This window comes from Paralichthys olivaceus, chromosome 12, assembly GCF_024713975.1.
Source record: "Paralichthys olivaceus isolate ysfri-2021 chromosome 12, ASM2471397v2, whole genome shotgun sequence".
Lineage (NCBI taxonomy): Eukaryota > Metazoa > Chordata > Actinopteri > Pleuronectiformes > Paralichthyidae > Paralichthys > Paralichthys olivaceus.
Genome location: NC_091104.1, coordinates 13893297 through 13910658, shown reverse-complemented (window position 1 = coordinate 13910658; position 17362 = coordinate 13893297). Strand labels below are relative to the sequence as shown.

The 17362-nt window shown below is 46.3% G+C and overlaps 2 protein-coding genes and 1 long non-coding RNA gene across 11 annotated transcripts in view; 2 read left to right on the top strand and 1 right to left on the bottom strand.

Annotated features, from left to right (window-relative positions):
- The window catches only part of kidins220a (kinase D-interacting substrate 220a), a 43285-nt gene extending 32732 nt beyond the window's left edge, over nt 1–10553 (top strand). For 2 of the 8 annotated variants that reach the window (XM_069536291.1, XM_069536292.1), the window contains exons 25-33: nt 1861–2072; nt 2522–2635; nt 3120–3179; nt 4969–5001; nt 6135–6251; nt 6495–6593; nt 7486–7704; nt 8440–8661; nt 9082–10553. In XM_069536291.1, coding sequence (XP_069392392.1) covers nt 1861–2072; nt 2522–2635; nt 3120–3179; nt 4969–5001; nt 6135–6251; nt 6495–6593; nt 7486–7704; nt 8440–8661; nt 9082–9975 — 1970 coding nt within the window. In that variant the 3' untranslated portion in view covers nt 9976–10553. The remainder of the gene's footprint in view (nt 1–1860; nt 2073–2521; nt 2636–3119; nt 3180–4968; nt 5002–6134; nt 6252–6494; nt 6594–7485; nt 7705–8439; nt 8662–9081) is intronic. The other 6 variants (XM_069536295.1, XM_069536296.1, XM_069536294.1 and 3 more) reach the window with 5 other exon arrangements.
- A 1257-nt stretch (nt 10554–11810) lies between these two features.
- id2a (inhibitor of DNA binding 2a) lies at nt 11811–14509 on the bottom strand. The gene is made up of 3 exons (XM_069536299.1): nt 13849–14509; nt 13491–13551; nt 11811–12607 (listed from the first exon to the last, which is right to left on the bottom strand). The coding sequence occupies exons 1-2, from the start codon at nt 14200–14202 to the stop codon at nt 13495–13497; spliced, it is 411 nt and encodes a 136-aa protein (XP_069392400.1). The 5' UTR covers nt 14203–14509; the 3' UTR covers nt 11811–12607; nt 13491–13494.
- A 442-nt stretch (nt 14510–14951) lies between these two features.
- LOC109627802 (uncharacterized) lies at nt 14952–16864 on the top strand. Of its 2 annotated transcripts, none has more exons than XR_002202614.2 (3): nt 14952–15086; nt 15587–15644; nt 15849–16864. It is a non-coding gene; the product is annotated as an uncharacterized lncRNA (long non-coding RNA). The 2 variants fall into 2 exon arrangements; XR_002202613.2 differs by having other exon boundaries at nt 14957–15089.
- The last annotated feature ends 498 nt before the right edge of the window (nt 16865–17362 follow it).

The following is a 17362-nucleotide window of genomic DNA, read 5'->3' as shown; positions in this document are numbered from 1 at the left end:
TTGTTTTCACGTGACAACAAAACAAAACGAAAATTAAGCCATCTCCATGACAGCAAGATGTGGTTTAAAGACTAAGACACCTGCCTGGGCGTTGGGTGGTTAATAACTGATTGGCTGGTGAGCCTCGTCCTGGTTTATGAGTTTGCTCGACTGTGCACCCCGAGTGACGGGCACACAGAAAGTGCCAGTGTTAAGCCTGTATGCCTGTCACAGTGTCATCAGATAAACTGTACATTCATGTTTAAAGTTCCTAAAAGGACAATCGCTTCGAGAAACAAAGAACTGTACATGATTTGATGTGTTGGGCTCATTTGGCAGAGATGTTACTCATATCATATCTGCTCTAAAATTGTGCTCTGCTGGGGCTTTAGGTAACCTTCAGTGTGCTTTTCATTTCCAAACAATCAAATGTCGAGCAGGTTTTCCACTACGGTGGTGCGGGACCTGGAAAATACTTTCACCTGCTGTCCCCAGCCTGCCTCCAGTGTTGCACCAAAATGTCACAGGTTGTAGTTGCAGTGACGTAACAATGCATCATTATTCCTCTGGAAGCCTGAGCAACACTCATGAAAGCATACTTTTTGCTACCGTGCGTCAGTGTCCGTTCTGCCTATACAAGAGTGTCAATGACGCCTAGTGTGAAGCTGCTGCATCATAGTGTTATGAGACCACAGAAAACACACACACACACACAAAGTCTGTTCCATTAAGCCAAGGTTGAGTCACGGAGGGCGCAGCTGACCAAGCTCCACAACCAGACGTCCAGTCTGAAAGTACAGCACTCCACACCTAACATTTTGTAGGTGTGTATACACCGCACATATCCGCCAAATGTATTTATTTGTGTGGATGCAGGTATTTTAACCTCCACACGTCTCCTCCGGGAGCAGAAGGTGACCAACGCTCTTAACCAGTCATCCCGCTCCCTCCCCTCCCACTGTGGCCGAGTCGGTACTTGGTGCCCGGTGTCCTGTGGCCAGCCAGTGGGCAGTGCTGTCAGTGATACCCGCCCATGAGGCTGACTCACATCATAAGGCCCCCATTGTGTTCACAGGCTGGATTGGGTCTCACTCAGTGTGTCATTCAGCAGCCACTTGTATAACCAGGAGACATTCTGGTGCCTGCTTCTGTTTCTGGTTCGTACTTTCTTTGCCAGCCACACAGAGCCACTCTGTTCTGCCTCTGGGCTTATTTGACTCTAATTTGGGAGATTTTACCAAAGCTCCCACTCAGCTCCTACTTCGGCTCAAAGTCAAATTGATTTATGTGAAGACAATTGCAGCAAAGTGCTTATGAGACAGTGTCTATGAGTTCACATGGTCTGTTTTGTTTGTTTACATGGGTCTTTTTATTTGTCGGGGACCGCATTGGGCTCGGTGTGCCAGAGTCGTCACATGGCTGGTATCTAATTTGGAAAACACAGAATATCAGCAAGCCTGCTGGTTTGCGAGCAAACATAGTAATAGAAATCAAAATGAGAATGTAATTCTCGGCTAAAGGTTGTTGTAATTGTAACATCTGCGCTTGTTTTCTCTCAAACGTTCAGCTGTTGGATTGTCTTGTATTTTTGGTAAGTAGAACATGTTCAGCAACAACGTTCTTGTTGTATTCCCCAGTGTGTCGAGAATCAAGCAGTTTTGCTCTTGTGCACGTCAATTGTTTGATATGTATTTTTCTCTGTGGATTCACGACTGCCTCGACTCTCTGGAGATGATGAAATAAAGCTAAATTATTGATGCGTGGGTGGATCTGAAGGGTCTTTATAGTCAATGCCAAGACATGATGATCAGCATCGCGGATAAATGCTTCCTTCTCTCCCCTCCGTTCTTGTTCTGTCCCCCCCGCTCTGTCATCTCTTAGATGTGCGTGCGGCCAGGGAGCAGATACACATGGGAGGAGTGACCTATCCCACGCTGCCACTGCAAGAGGCAGTGCCCCGGCCCCAGTCAGGTTATGGCCATCCCCCCACCGCCTGCTCGCCGGCAGGCTCCTTCACTGGATCCCTGCCTCCTCAGCCCCACAGTGCCTACTTCAGCGGGATGACCGGACCACAGCACCCATTCTACAACCGGGTGAGACAGAACAGGGACTCACAAGAAGATAACCAGTCTTCTACCTTCTATTTAAAGTCCGTCCAGTGCCATCTTCTTGGTAGTCCAAAAATAAAATAACTGTTGGTCAGTGTCATAAAATGAACCTGGAATAACTTGTCACTTTCTAACAGCGAAAGTAGAAACAGGGTCTGTCACCTGTGTGACACACACTGATCCCCACAACCACAAGCAACCACACATCTTTCTGAGTTTACTTCCTCCATTCATCTGTTATCATAGTGTAGCATTGCAATGGCCCATTGGTATTTAACACTGAATGAATTGTGCAGTAAACATCTTTGTTTGTACCATGTGATCATGGTTTTTGAATCAGCATTGGATCTGAGTTCCCTGGTATGATTTTATGATTTTCATTTTGTTTTTACTTCCTCTCCTCTCCCCTATATTATTTCCTTCCTCCCTCATAGCCTTATTTCCCACATCATGTGTATCACCTGCCACGGCATTACTCCCACCACGTTCCCTCATCTTCGCATCCCTCCATTAAACTACATGGCCATCCTAAGGACACCAATGGACTTGTAAGTAAAGAAGCACGATAGTTGTTGTTGCAGTTACATTATGCAACGATAGTTTCTGTGTGATTGGACTGATTGAAAGTTTGAGCAGTATCCCAGCAGTACCAGTAAGGGGAGACGTTATTCTGTTTGCATTAATACTTTCTTAAATATTATTTTAAAAAACACCCTCATAGTACTATTGTATCACTCACTGTTTAATAATATACCTCCTTTACCTTTTTCAACACCTCATCTTTCATCTTCCTCTCTCTCTCCATCCTTCTGTTCCCCACTCTTCAGTTACATTTTCCATTAGCTCCTTATGGTATTAATCTCTTCACTGCTCCATATACCACACACTGTCCAGCTCCTGAGGCTGGTGGGGCTATATCTCAGCTAGTGATCCCAAACCCAGAGTAAAGATGTCAAAGGTTAAACCGTAAATTGAGCAGTCATGAACTCAACCTTCATTAGTCCTTATGTCTCCATTCTGTGCCTACGTCAGGATGTTATTGCAGAGGATGCCAGAGAAAGCCTCCCCTCCTGCCCCTCTGACCCCGCCATGGTAACCTGACTAACATTAGCTGACATATTAGCACACATACTGCACACGTACAGTTGTGCTGCACTGTGCTTATCTAAACATAACATAGTCCTTCATAATCAGCCTGCTGTCCTGACGCTTTAACCTCATTTTTCAATGATTGTGTTGCATGAATAACATGCACGCTTGAGTGTTTGACAGACCACTTATTTTGTTGCTGTGGTTTATAGAAGCAAAGAGAGCAAATATAGATAATCACACTTGGCTGCTCGGTGCTAGGTACTTTACAATATAGGCACAAACTTCAGCATATTTAAATATAATACGCTGAATGAAGTTAACTCTGATATTGGCAGAGAAGCTTTCGTAGTGGGTAAGAAAATGCTGTTAACCCACTTCAGGAATGCATCACTTTACACTTAAAAAATAACCTAAATCTCTCCACCCAGATATTCACACATTTCAAGAGCAGGCAGCCACTATTAGAACAATTTGATGATAACGGCACTCTGCTCCACAAAGCCACTTATCAGCGCACTGCCAGCAAGCATTTAAAGGAGCTGTACGAAAGATTAAAACATAGATTACCATGTAATTTTCCTCCCCTCTATCTTTTCTAACTGTATATTTCTATTTTTACATTTCCTAAAATCGTTCCCTTTAAACTGGCATCGCTCTTTAAAATTGTTGTACCGTTTATTTCTTCCTCATATCTTCGCTGCTCTTTTGTCTCCTTTGTTCCTCAGTATAAATTTCCTCAGTTTCCTCCCGTTCTGGCTTTTCGATGTACGTTAGTCCATCTTATCCCTCTTTGGTTTGCTCTTTATCTCGTTGTGCAGCGCTCATGTGTGTGCCTGTATTTCTGCAAATCTGTGAATGTGGATGTGTGTGCGCTCATTTGTGTGTGACTCTTTGTCATATGTAAGCAGGCCTAGCCCAGTGTAATTGCCTCGCTGATATAACTGTGAGTATGGACTCCTTGGCCTGCTGGGATTATCATCAGAGCAACTGTTGGTGCTGGCAACACACACACACACACACACACACACACACACTGACAAAGAGCCCAGCGCTGGTAGAGCTTATCTCCTTACCAAGACGCTTCCTCCCTCACAGAGCTCTGTTTCCTCTTCCCCATCCTTCTGCCCGGCCCTGAGCTCAGCCCAGCTGTAATTACGGTCTTATCAAGCACACACACTGGGAGGGTTCACATAAACACGCACACACACAACACACACAGACATGCAGACACACCCCCAGACATTCACGCTTTTGCTTTTTCTTAGAACACACGCTTTGCACTCTGAGTTGAGGAGATGCGTTCAAAGCGTCTCCTGAAGTGAAACCTCTCCCTTTTTCCAGTCAGAATGAGAGATGTCTCACTCTCTCTCGCTGGGTCTTTCTCTCCGTCTCTTTCACAATCCGTTCTGTCTGCAGAGATGATGACTGCGAAAGCCCGCTGACTCTCGCAAAAAACCTAAATCTCTTTGTGTAATAATTCAACTTCCAATAGCCTTTTCTTTTCCAGCCTGACGCGGTTGGCTGACTGAGCGGCGGCAGCTGTAAAGGAGCCGTGTCCTCGCCTGCTGTGCTGCAGATAAATGTCTGTCTGCACTGTTGTCAATGTCTCTCCTGTCCCCTGATGATGAGCTCAACATGTGTGCAGCTTGTCCGTCTTAATTTCTGCCTCCTCTCTTCTTTTCTTTTTTTTCCTAGGTACAGTCTCGGCTTAATAATAATGTCATGAGTGTCTGTGTGTATTTTTTTCTGACTATTTGTCTGTCTGCTTCTTTTCTGTCTCCTCATGAAGCATTTAAAGTCGCTGCCTTACAAATTAAAGCAGGTATACCTTTGGTTTCATTGCTTTCACCTCCATATCCAACATTTTCTCCATCTTCCACCTACCTCTTCCTTGCCTTTGATGCTAACGCATTTGTTCATTACGCATGCTGTAGAAAAGATGATAATAGAAGTCAAAACACATCTTAATGTCCTGTAGTAGTACAGTAGATTCACTAACATAGTTTCATTCTAGAGAAATGTGGACATGAACAGTAGTTATCCTCCCTGTATGCCAGTTTTCATCCTCCTGCCCACCGCTACAGAAAGTCGGCCCCTACTCTTACGTACAGTGTTGTGTGAGCTGCTTATGTTTTGTCTAACAACCACTCACAGTCCGACAAAGCTATTGTTTCCTCTCCCTCAAAACCCGAAACAAAAGGAAGACCGTGTCTGAAGCTGTTTCTTAATGGTGTTAATAGCTGGGAGATGGGGGAGAACAGAGGTGAGGAAAGGGGTGGGAAGAAGAGAGAAACAGAGTGATGGAAAAGAGAGGCGGAGGTTAGTGCAGGAGACTGAGGGGGAAGGAATGTGAGAGGGAGGAAGGGAGGGAGGGAGGGAAGGAAGGAACAAGAGTGAAGTTACACAAAGAGGAGCTGGTGGGGTGAGTGGAAGAAGGGAGGGGAGTCAGACGCAGGAGGGTAGATGAGGCTTGTTTAGTTTATGTGCCAGCAGGGTGGCGTGTTGTCTGTCTGCGAGGCCTTCGACAGCATCAACAGGCCACTGGTATTAGTCACATCAAGCCTCGTAGCTCCTCGCCGGCTCGCTGCTTCAGCTCGGCTCCGCAGCACCTCACAGACTTACAGGCTCCATCCCTCAAGTGTTGTGCACACACTTTACTTGCTTTATGTATACAATGAGGAAAAGGGAATAAGAGCAGGTAACAGTGTATTTGGATAGGTTGACAGCTTTGTTTACTTTTACACTTTGCACTGTGTGACTGATAGAGAAAAGTTACGGTGTGGGATTATGGTTTTGCGTCTCTGTCTGCGTCGCAGCAACTGGCCTGCACGATGAGCTGTGATGAGTGATGAGCTGCTCTAACACAGTGTGCGAGTTTGCCCTGGTGACCTTAATCCACGGAGAACTCTGAAGAAGTTGCCTGTTTTCTAATTATGTATGCACGTGTTTGTGTAGGTTTCTGCCGGAGCACTGCTCAGCTCTATGAACACAGATGCCGTGTGTGAGCGCCTCAAACAGATGGATGGAATCGACTCCAGTATGCTGCCTCAATACACCTCCATCATCAAGAAGGTGTGTCTGTCAATAACAGGCAGATTTTGATCCATATGTTTCTAAAGCTTCTTATTGTAGAGGAAAAAAAAGTTTTCTAATACTTTGATAGTTAACGCGCATGTTGTTTTCATATTCTTTACATAGTTTCTTTCCAGTTCCTTTTTAACTGCCTCCTCACATGTTGTCTGATTCTAATTTAAACACATTAAGATTTCAATCTTCCATTTACAAACTAATTCGTCCTTTCCTTGTCCATTACAGGCTAATATAAATGGCCGCGTGCTGTCTCAGTGTAACCTGGATGAGTTGAAGAAGGAAATGGAGATGAACTTTGGTGACTGGCAGCTCTTCAGGGGAATGGTGAGACTAAATTCCTCCCTCACTTCCCTCACAGCCTGATTTAATATTGCTGCCCTGTGGGCGTCTCGTGTTAAACATATAAAGTAGCAAATGGGATAAAAGATTACGGTGTGTTGTGTCAAGTCAAAAGAAGTGGGCCATCGTGATAAAATGACAAAAAGTCCACCACATGGAAAACCTTTTCATTACTCTATAGAGTCAAAGCCTGAAATAGTTTTACAATAGCGCACATTCTCCTCTGTGATACTTTGCAGACACTTTTCCTGCCAGAGTCATCCTGCTGTTGATATATGTCAGCTCCTGTTTATTCCAAAAAGAAGCAAGACAGGATCAGAAAATACGACATCTTGTGCAGCGCTGAGATATATTAGGATCGGAGATTTTATAATCCGTATTACGAGAAGGTCATTCAGCCAGGAGTCCTGTCGGCTGAGCCGCTGCTGAAATCACTAACACATGTAGCCGGCTCCGCTCAGTCAGATGTCAGCCTGTGCTCCTAATACCAAACCAGAGCCCTGGATTGGTCGTGTTTTATCGGAGATCTGATGCAGGGCAACACATACGAGCAGCTGGACAGTGCAGTGTCCTGACGGCTTCACGTACTAAACAGTGTTGTGTTGCCAGGATGCAGCCAGCAGAGCCATCTGGTTCAAGATGGCTGCCTGGTATCTGTATGAAGGGAGGTTATTGTTGGGCAGGAGTGGACAGCTGAATAGCTCTACTTAAGGAACAGCTCACAGTTCTCCTCTCACAAGCACATGCTTTTGTTGTCATCCAACATTCTAGTTTTATAAATCACATGCTCTGAAAAAACATGTTTACGACCAACTCTGAAACTCAACTCAATAGTTTTGTTGATGTGAAATATTCAGCCATGATGTATCTTCTCAAGGTGATGGAGCAACGTCATGCTGAAAGCCAGGCTGTGCTTCATGATGAGTCCCGAGCTGTGAGCGAGCAGGGCAGCAGCGTGCACCACGGTGAGCCCGGCAGACGCTCAGGAGCAGCCCCGTCAGAGGCGGCGGGGTTCAGCCTCAACCTCAGCTTCGAGGAGCTCAGCGGGGCCGGGCTGGAGGAGCCTCCGAGACACAGCACCAACTTGCACTGGCCGGTCAGTCTTTCTGTCAGGAGTAAATACACCACTACCTTAGATATGATCACACACACACACAAACACACACACACACACACACACACACACACTCATCTGATGTGTGTATGCATATTATACTCAACTAAAACAGATAAGATGTGTAAAAGCTGCAGAAGTTAGCATGTGTGTGTCACTTGCAAGGTCACACCCCCCAAACGTGTCCTCTGCACCGAGCACCCGTTCAGCCAGCGTGTTAGTGACCTCAGTGGTTTCACATTATTGTGGTTTTACGTGACAAATGAGAACGGCAGAGGAAGCTCATGGTGTTCTCGGAGATGGAAGAATTAAAAATACACACATGTACACACTCTGCAGTGCAGCAAAAGGTGTCAAGGGGCCCTGTGTTTGTTATTTTCACCTTCCCCTATTCCCAATTTGCAAAATCTGCAAGGCACGAGCAAACACTCACACGTAGACAGCTGGCTCGCTGTTATTTTATATGATCGCACTTTTTGATGTGTGTCAAATTCAAATCATCCAAGGCTGAAAACAGGCAACAGCTTTTCATCGCCGCTCAGTCTGCGATCTTTGCTGGCAACTTTTAATCCTAATATTGGTTACTAATGCACTGTTACTGCCACTTTTTCTATATTTATGATATGAGGCGTCATGCAGTGTAGGTGAACAGCACACAACCATGATTCAACATAAATATATTCTTCAAAAAACCCTGATTCTGTCTCGTTTTGTCAGGTGGCAAATCACCGCACCTCAAGCATGTCCAGCCTCAACTCCCAGGAATCCTCCAATGACATCTGCAAGCTGACAGACAAGCAGCAGGCCGAGTATAGTGATGCCTACAGGGAGTACATCACTCAGATGGCCCAGCTGGAGATGTCCGGCAGTGGAGGAGAGCGGCCCGTGCAGCCCCACCCCGGCCAGTTCCTGCAGGCTGCCAGCTCAGAGGACAGAGGGGTGGGTGGACAGTCACAAGTACACTGTGGAGTTTTTGTCAATGCATCACTGGCGACATGAATACTTTAGTCAAATCAGAGCAGAAGCTCCCCACTGTCAGGAAAATAACTTGTGGTAACCATTGTCATTAATCTGTGTCGACGTATTCCTGAGGTCAGCCTGAATGCTATGTTGTTCTTAAACTTGGGCTTTTACATTTTTTTGTATCTCTGGCCTGTGCAGTAGTAAAAGTTTTATTCTGGGCCAGAAAAGGGGGAAATCACTGCTTCTTGTGTTTCTTAATTATTGGCTTAAACTCCTTGTTTGTCTTGGCACATAAAAACAGACAGGAATCCCCTCTGCTGAGGCCTCTCTGCCAATCGCTCAGGATATTGTATATTTTCATGTTATTCTCATTGAAATTCTCTTCCCATTCGTCAGGCTAAGGAAGGAGCTGACCAAGACAGCCGCAAGTCCCTGAGCAAGAGAGGCTCCAAGACCAGTGATGCCACAGACTTTGCCTCAGGGGGCGATGCCCAGCCCCTGGACCCCATCAGTGAAGAGGATGAGAAGCTGGACCACAGCTCATCCTCCAGGACCCCGGGCCCCAAGAAGAAGGCAGCTGGGTCGTACTACCAGAAGCTGCCCAATGATGACGACTCTGGCCCTGACGACACCACACCTCTCCTCCACAAAGAGGACCTTACATCCTACAGAGGCTCCCAGCCCGCTGGGCCGCTGACCAAGCCCGGCTTCCTTAACGAAATTCTCCTGGATAAGAAGGACTCGTCTGACTCGGGGATGCGCTCCAGCGACAGCTCCTCGGACCGCTCCTCGGAGGAGACTCAAGGAGACGCTGACACTGAGGGAGATCCTCTGAACCCTGGGATGCTTGAGCTGGAGGGGTTGGTGAAGAAGAGAGGCCTCCTCCCCAGCAGCCTGAGCGGCCTGCAGGACGCCACGGTGGCGCGCATGTCCATCTGCTCCGAGGCTCCGTCCGAGGCCAGCCTGATGGCCAGCAGCCCCGACGAAGGATGGCCGTCCGGCGGCATCTCCAACCTCAACCGCACGGCCAGCAACAGCACGCTTAACAACAACACAAGCAGTCCAACTGACACCAACACAAACACCAACAACAGCCGTCAGCAGCAGGCCAACCTCGCAGGCACACAGTCCACCACCAACTCCTCCTCGGGCATCGCCATCTCGCCAGCCGTCATCATCATCCCCGGCAGCGGCGGCGGCGGCGACACCGCAAACACCACGGCTGCCACCATCCACAACCAGAACCTGCGCACCATCAGCCTTGGAGACGAGAGGGAGAGCGTCCTCTGAGCAGGAGCCATATGTGTTGGTTATTCTGATGAGTGGCGTGTAGGCTGCTCTTCTTGGTGTTGGTGGTTGAGTTAAACTCTGTTGATGTTGTGACGTGTTTCAAAGAATAAGAGTAGAGTAGTGTTTCAATGTTTGGAGGAAAGTGTAGGAAACAGGCTGTGAGTAGTACTAGGATACATCTGTAGTTACATTAGTATTTAATTACACCAGGAAATGCTTTGGTCAGGTCAAATCTGGGATGCTTTAACTTCCCTTGTGTTACGACGCGTGTGTCTCTCCTGTGTTTGGATAGCGATTGTGTGATTTCGCTCACGTGGACGTGCTGCTGTCGTGTGGAAATGTTGTGTCGCATGATGACATGTTACTTGTTGTGGACAAATTGTTGCAGGTGCTGTTTCAGGAAACGAGTAATAATATATGAAATAGAATTTAAATAGATGGCGTAGACAGTGGTAAGTTGTTGTTGGTATTGTTGTGGTAGAAGAAGTGCATGCACTGGACTCCAGAGCGGTATCGGTCTTTTCCAAAATTCCTTGTGAAACTGTTTAGTGAATCAATAAACTTGTGGACTCGGTGGACTCGGTGTCATGTTTCTCTTTTTTTTTTCGCTGCTTCTCACAGGAAAACCAGCTGTGATCGGTGGAGTCATGTAGACTGAGATTTAGCTGCTAAGTAAATTCATCTAAAAGTCTTATTTTTAACCATTGAATGTTTTTAATGCAGTTTGACAGAAGACAGTTGCAGGCTTAGATGAGGGTTGTCACTGGAGGGTTTCATGTGTGCCGATAGATGGCGCACTTTCCATAGGAACGTGTTTCAGGCTGGTGGTGTGGTCTGTCTGTCAGACAAGTGGGAGACAACTTGAGCTCAGTGACCCTCAAAGTTTGACCTGCTGGGGCCTTTAAGCATTTTTTTAATTCCCTTTAGTTATTTTACATTTCACTGTAAATTACTAAATGTATAATTCATTCATCAACACATTATTTTTTCTTTCCACAGCCTTAAAGAGAGTTTACACACTTGATCCAAACAGATCCCATGAAGTGGTACTCGGGGTGAAATCATCATTACCTGTGGGTGTGCCGCCTGGTGGGTGGGTTTGTGGTGTTAATGTGAAGGCGATGATTGACAGGTGACTGTATCACCCAGCAGCCCCTTGTACTTTCTTACGACTGATGCCACTTGTACAGTGTTCAAGTCCTCAGATTTCCTTCACTGTTCAATAGTTCTCACTACTTCATCTTGTGTGAGTTGTAGAATCAGTGTCATTTATTCTATCAAACGACAGAAGAACCCATTTTTAAAGCCCTTACACCAAACTCCAGTTATAAAAGGGGGAATTAAAAGCCATAGCTGCCCAGAATAACACTTTTGGGAGCAGCAACGCATCAGCGGCCCACTTTCACCTCAAGTTAAATTTCCATAATTGTTCCCTCTTCTTTTAAACACTGCCTACAGCCCCATAGCATTAATGGTTCAAGCTGTCACGCTCAAACCATTTAATCCTATTTACTTTACATAGCATGTGAGGAAGTAAAAGTGCAGCCAGTGTGCCCCAAATAAGCTTCGACGCAACTGTGCGCCTCGCAGGTCGTGTTTGCCCTCAGGAGGGAGAGTTTCCAGCCATTATAGGTCACACAGTGCAGGTCTGATAAGGACGCTTTGTTGTGCATCTCGTCTCTGGAGTGCGTCACATGTTCTCTGTACATAAAGCAGCACTCGTGTCCATACAGCTGTGGGGGAATGTCAGCTGGACGCACAGCTGGGAGACTGATTTTTACGCACTGGTTCCATGACACCAATTGATCCACTCCTTCAAATAAAACCAATCCAAATCGTTGTCTTTTTCGATTTATTTTTGTATAAAAAAAAGGTACAATTTACATTACTTTTATAAAAAGTCTCAGCATAATTAAGTACAACATTACACTTTTGCAGAAGTGTCAAATTTCTGCAACTATACAAGATAAACTCCCGATGAGAGTTGACAAAGGTTTCATTCTTTTCGTTTTTACTTTTTTTCTTTTCTTTTTAAACAACGTCCAGTCCTTCATGTGCCAACAAATCTGACAAGACAAGACTAAACTTTTTACAGTAACTAACCCAAGTTTTTTTTTTTTTTTTTTTCTTCTATTCACGTTCCCAACTCCGCAAAAAAAGCGAAGACTTCAACAAGGAGAAGGGGGGGGGGGGGGGGGCAAGGGGTGAAGAGGAGAAGGGAGAGGGGTGAGGAGAGGGGAAATAATCCTTGTGACAATAATCTCGTTTTTCCTCCCATTTACGGGAATATAACGCGCCTTCCATTTTCAGAAAGGACCCACAAATAATAATAAAAATAAAGAAAAATCTTAAGTTAAATAACAATGAAAGTGTCCAAATAAAACAGAAAAACACATCACATAAGATTGTCCCATTATAAGCAACAAAAAAAGTCTCTGGATTTCAGCGTCAGAAGAGAGAGAGAAAAAATAACATGAGTCCAGGCCTGGAGGAGGACAGAGGTTGTTGGAGAGTTGGGGGAGGAATGGGGGAGAAAGTCCTGCTCCCCAGGTCCTGCGCGCGTGCGTGTGAGTGTGTATGAGAGAGAAAGAGAGTGTGTGTGTGTGTGTTTTTTTGCGTCCTGACCAAACACCTGCAAAAGATTGAGAAAGAGAGGCGTGTTTAGAAAATGCAAACAGGGCAGAGATCCGGACAGACTGGCGCCAGGGAGGAAGCCGCAGTTTTTAACATTTAACCAAACACTCCCAATACTAAGCAAACCCTGCGCTCCAGATGTACACACACACACAGTCATGCAGGGAGAAGGGAGGACACACACACACACACTTTTTACGCACAACTTCAACCTACAATCTGGGGAAGAATCAGCGTAATTGCCGCTCAGCTGGCGCCTACCCACTTCTTGTACCAATTATGTGCAGACATCGTAGTAGCAGTAATCCAAACAGCCATTATTTCTCCTGTTGCAGATGCTCTTCATTATAGACACAAGAGGCTATAATACAAGCCTGACGACTACTACTTGTGTACAGTAACCCAAGCAGCCTGGAGCCAGTGACTTCCATTTTACTCCACACAGCTCCAGTGCAAAAACATGAAAATTATGTGGCAGCAAATGTGACTTTACACAATTTGATCCACGCGACTTCGGATGTGGGAGAAATCCCGAAGAAGCTCATGGTGCGATCTGTTTTTTTATTATGATGAATAAAGATCTGCTTTAATGGATAATCCAAAGGAAGTTGACTGTCTGTATTTTGCCATAACTGACGCCCCAGTGTTGCAGCACGTTCTCATACAACAACAACAATAATAATAATACTAATAATAATAGACACACACACACACACAGCAACGTGAGCGCACATTAGCAAGTGGCACAAATGCATTGGTGAAAGACTAATTCTGAGGCATCCTGCTCCAGCAGACTGAGACAGTCTGTAGCAGCGGAGCCTGAGAGGAGCCCTGGACAGACTGCAGCAGCAGCGGCAGACATGAGGACAGCCTTTACTCACCGCTTTAACGATGCAGAGTCCGGCTGTCATCTGTCATCAGCTCTGATGGCAACTCCGGCGACTACAACAAACAAAGACAAACAAACAAACAGAGCGTTAATTCTTTTTACGCAGCATCCAAAATCCAAGTGCCTGATGTTGCCACAGCGCAGTGTCGGTCGGAGCTCTTCCTCTTGTCATGAACAAAAGAAGAAATGTACACATACATGCCATTTTCTTTTCTCCCCCCCAACAAGCCATTTTGTGCGCACAAGGCGCAGCAGCTATGCGCACAGATAAAATACGCACTGAATACTCCTCCACAAACGCACCACCACCACCGAGCTGTTTTCTGACGAGGACGCGCGTGTGTAATTACCTGTAACGACAGGATGCTGATGTCTGTGTTGAGGGTGGTCAGCGGGGTCCTGCTCGGAGCCTGCCCCGGCCGCGCGGGGTGATGCAGGCTGGTGAGTGCGACGCTAGAGTCCAGCGCGATCTGCAGGTCCAGGATGTAGTCGATGACATGCTGCAGGATTTCCATCTTGCTGACGTTCTTGTTCTGCGGGATGCTGGGCACCAGCTCCTTCAGCTTGGAGTAGCAGTCGTTCATGTTGTACAGGAGGCTGAGCGGGTCGTCCACCGGGGTCTTGCTCCGGGAGATTCCCAGGGAGTGCTCCGATAGGTTCGCGCTGCTCTTCCGGAAGGACCGCACGGGGCTTATTGCTTTCATTTTAAATCAGTGTTGATGTTTTTAGCGAAGGGAAGCTGCGGTGGTTCTTCTTTTTAAAGTCCTGGTTGGAGCCAGACGGTGAGCGATCAGACTGGGATACTAAACTGTCAGTGCGCTTTATATAGGCGGCAGGCTGGGCATGCGACACGGGCGGGACAAACGCGACGATTGGGAGCGGCCACGGTGTCACTCAGCGCCTCGGAGCCCTGCAATTGGCTGCCTTTGCAGAAACCCAGCCCCTTCTCCTCCGCGTTACCGGTGGCAACGCGAGCTGGAGGCGGAGCGCAGAGGGCGCTCCAGCAGCTCCGGTGGGCAATTGGGGAAAATTAAGCCCCTACCTGTTTCTGATCAAGAAAATTAATGATTTGCGTGGCTGTCAATTGACTATGGCAAGGTGTGTGCACGCGCCAGCACCCCTGCGTGCGTGATTTTGATTTGATCTTGTGGTTCTGCAGTGGAGATCAAGCAGGAATTTATTTATACTTGAAATTCACCAAGAGAGCAGCCAGAATAAAATAATATCCCACAACCTCCACGTGCAACACTACACGAGTTTATTTCTAATAACCGATCAGAAGCACAGATCAGTCATGAAACCAGCAGCCATCTATTCTCCCTCTCCTTCCTGTTGCGGTGTTTGGAAGGTGAGGAGCAGTGATGGCATCAGGCGCGTCTGATGATTCTTAATTCACACCAGCCCGGACCGGTGTGCGCGTCTGTGTGTGAGGGTGTTTGGAGGCAAGTTTCATCAAACCGCAGGAGCAGGAACATGTTTGTAGTAAACAGCTTCCACCAGGGAAACGGTCAAGAGCGAGAGAAAAGACGGAGCAGTTTTTACGCATAAGAAAACGCTTCCCTGTGCACTGAAGCTTGTGGATCCAATGGTGGTAAACTTGTCCGTAAGATTCACTGTGTTGACGCTCAGGTTGTTTAATCACTATTGAAATTGTGCTCAATTCATTCTGAAATGTCAATGAAACTTTCAGAGCTGGTGCGCCACAGTGCCGATCAGCACATACACTTGATTGACCAGTTGATGTATAAGTTAAATTAACAAGTTTCCAGCCTGAGATACAACTCAAACAAACAGAACAACTACAACCGTTAAACGATTTGAATGTGCGCATCGAACACAAGTAAGAGCTGTGTTTTATCCAACACTGCCTCGAGCCACTTCACGGTTTTGGGGTGGCTTTGCGCATTTATCCAAATACCTCGCGCACCTCTATTGTAAACGGTCACCTGAGTGTGTTGTTGGTTCACTGAGTCATGTTTTACACACATAAGGCTTTATACCTGAGCACGTGAAGAGGTGACTGAAGACTATTTGACACGTTAATGTTTCCAGAATGACTCATTTGAAATCACACGCTTCATTCTGCAGCTGGAGGTGATGGGAGACTGTTTGATGCCACTGACCGACTGAGTGGCCCCGGGGGCAGGTGCGTGTGTGGGGGACTGTTGTGATGTTCTCCATGTGCGTTTGCATGCATAGTGAATTGGATTTAAATTCTGATATAATATAAAATAAATGCATTTTGTGGTGTAAAAGTGGTTTGATGAGGAGTGGAGATGATTGCAGTTAAAAGTCTGGGTGGACTTGAGACGGAAATATTATAATTTGAATGTTTATTATCATTTTGCAGAAGAGTAGAGTGAAGGACACATACAGGTGAATCTGAACCTGACCGAGGGAGCGATTCTGCGTAAAGGACAAGAGGAGACGCAGATCAGAGCGCAGACAAAATGTTTTTTTCTGTATTGAGAGCAGAAACAACTTGGTGACAAAAAAGTTGCTCAGACCCAAACGGATGTAATGATACATCTGATACAAGAGATTAACTCTAACGTTTCCCAGTATTTTACCAAATCCAACAAAGCAGCATCTGTGTCATTGTCTGTTACGCGCAGTTCTCTTCACCAGGCACGGACAGATTCTCCCTCACGATCCTCCTGCTCTTCTCTCTCCCTCTTTTTTTATGCATTTCTAATATCACGCGCAGCTCCCGCAGTCTGTGTCCACATCTGGTGCAATTGGATTTTTCCATTTTCTCTCCTCCATCCTCGCGATCCCGCAGCTGTGCACATTTCCCGCGTCCTACCCTGTCTGATGGCTGACGGACAGGTGATGGATTGGCTCAAGGGCACGTCGGTGCAGAGCCGAAGCCGAGCAGAGAACCATGAACCCGGCAGCGGCAGGCTCTCTCTCCCTCTCCCTCTCTCTCTCTCCCTCTTGCAGACTCTCTGGCGCCGGCGCCGTGACGTCATCCCATTCACAGCAGCCCTCGAGCCAGGCCTCGCGGCGCCGCTGAGGCGGTTTCCATGGAGACGGGGTTTCGGAGGTGGTTCTCAGCTGATCGTCCCGGGACGCGGGTGTTTTTTCTCGGGGTCGCTGCGGGTTTGCGCCTCGGTGGCGGTTTGAGGGTCCAGCGGCCTCAGTTACATGAGGAGAAGACACGGAGCTTCACTAACACTCAACACGACATGTGACCAACAGGGAGGAGAAGAGTTGAACCTCGCCACTGATGGAATGTAACATTTACTCACACTCGGATTCTTGTAGTTTGATTTCAGAGGGAATTAATTAACCAACACCTTGACTCCTCCAGGCTCCATTTACTTAACATCTTGAGTTTACAAATAAATGTTTTTAACATCTTAAGCTGACTGGTTGTTTTTTGAGCTGTTTATTATCATCACACATTGCACAGTACGTTAACATCCCAGACGGTGTAAACAAGGTCTTAACAATCTTTGCACCAATGTGATGATCTAACAAAAAGCAGACTTTTGTAAATCACACATTTACACGTGATATGTCAAAGTTCAAATAATCCCCTGCACCAGTTTGAAGAGTAAAATCAAATTTACATGATTTTCTCCACTATGAATATACTTTAACTTGTATTACTTGTGAGTAAATCTTTCTAATTCTACTTATTTTAATGAAGTATTTTTATTTTAGCAGGATTGCTAATATAACTGAAAACCTCCACAGATGCTGAAATCCACTAATTCCATCCCTGCTATTCATTGCGACTTTTATTCTCAACCTTGTGGTGCCAACTATAAAAAAAAAAAAAAAAAACGTTAAAATGCACTTTTATTAAACTCTTGTCAGTTTGGGGGGGGGGGGGGGGGGGTGAGGTTTCCACCGAAC

Coding starts and splice junctions, on each gene's coding strand:
- id2a (XM_069536299.1), bottom strand. CDS start 14,202: ATGAAAGCAATAAGCCCCGTGCGGTCCTTCCGGAAGAGCAGCGCGAAC. Junction 13,552..13,848: donor TCAGCATCCTGTCGTTACAG/GTAATTACACAC, acceptor TGTTTGTTGTAG/TCGCCGGAGTTGCCATCAGA.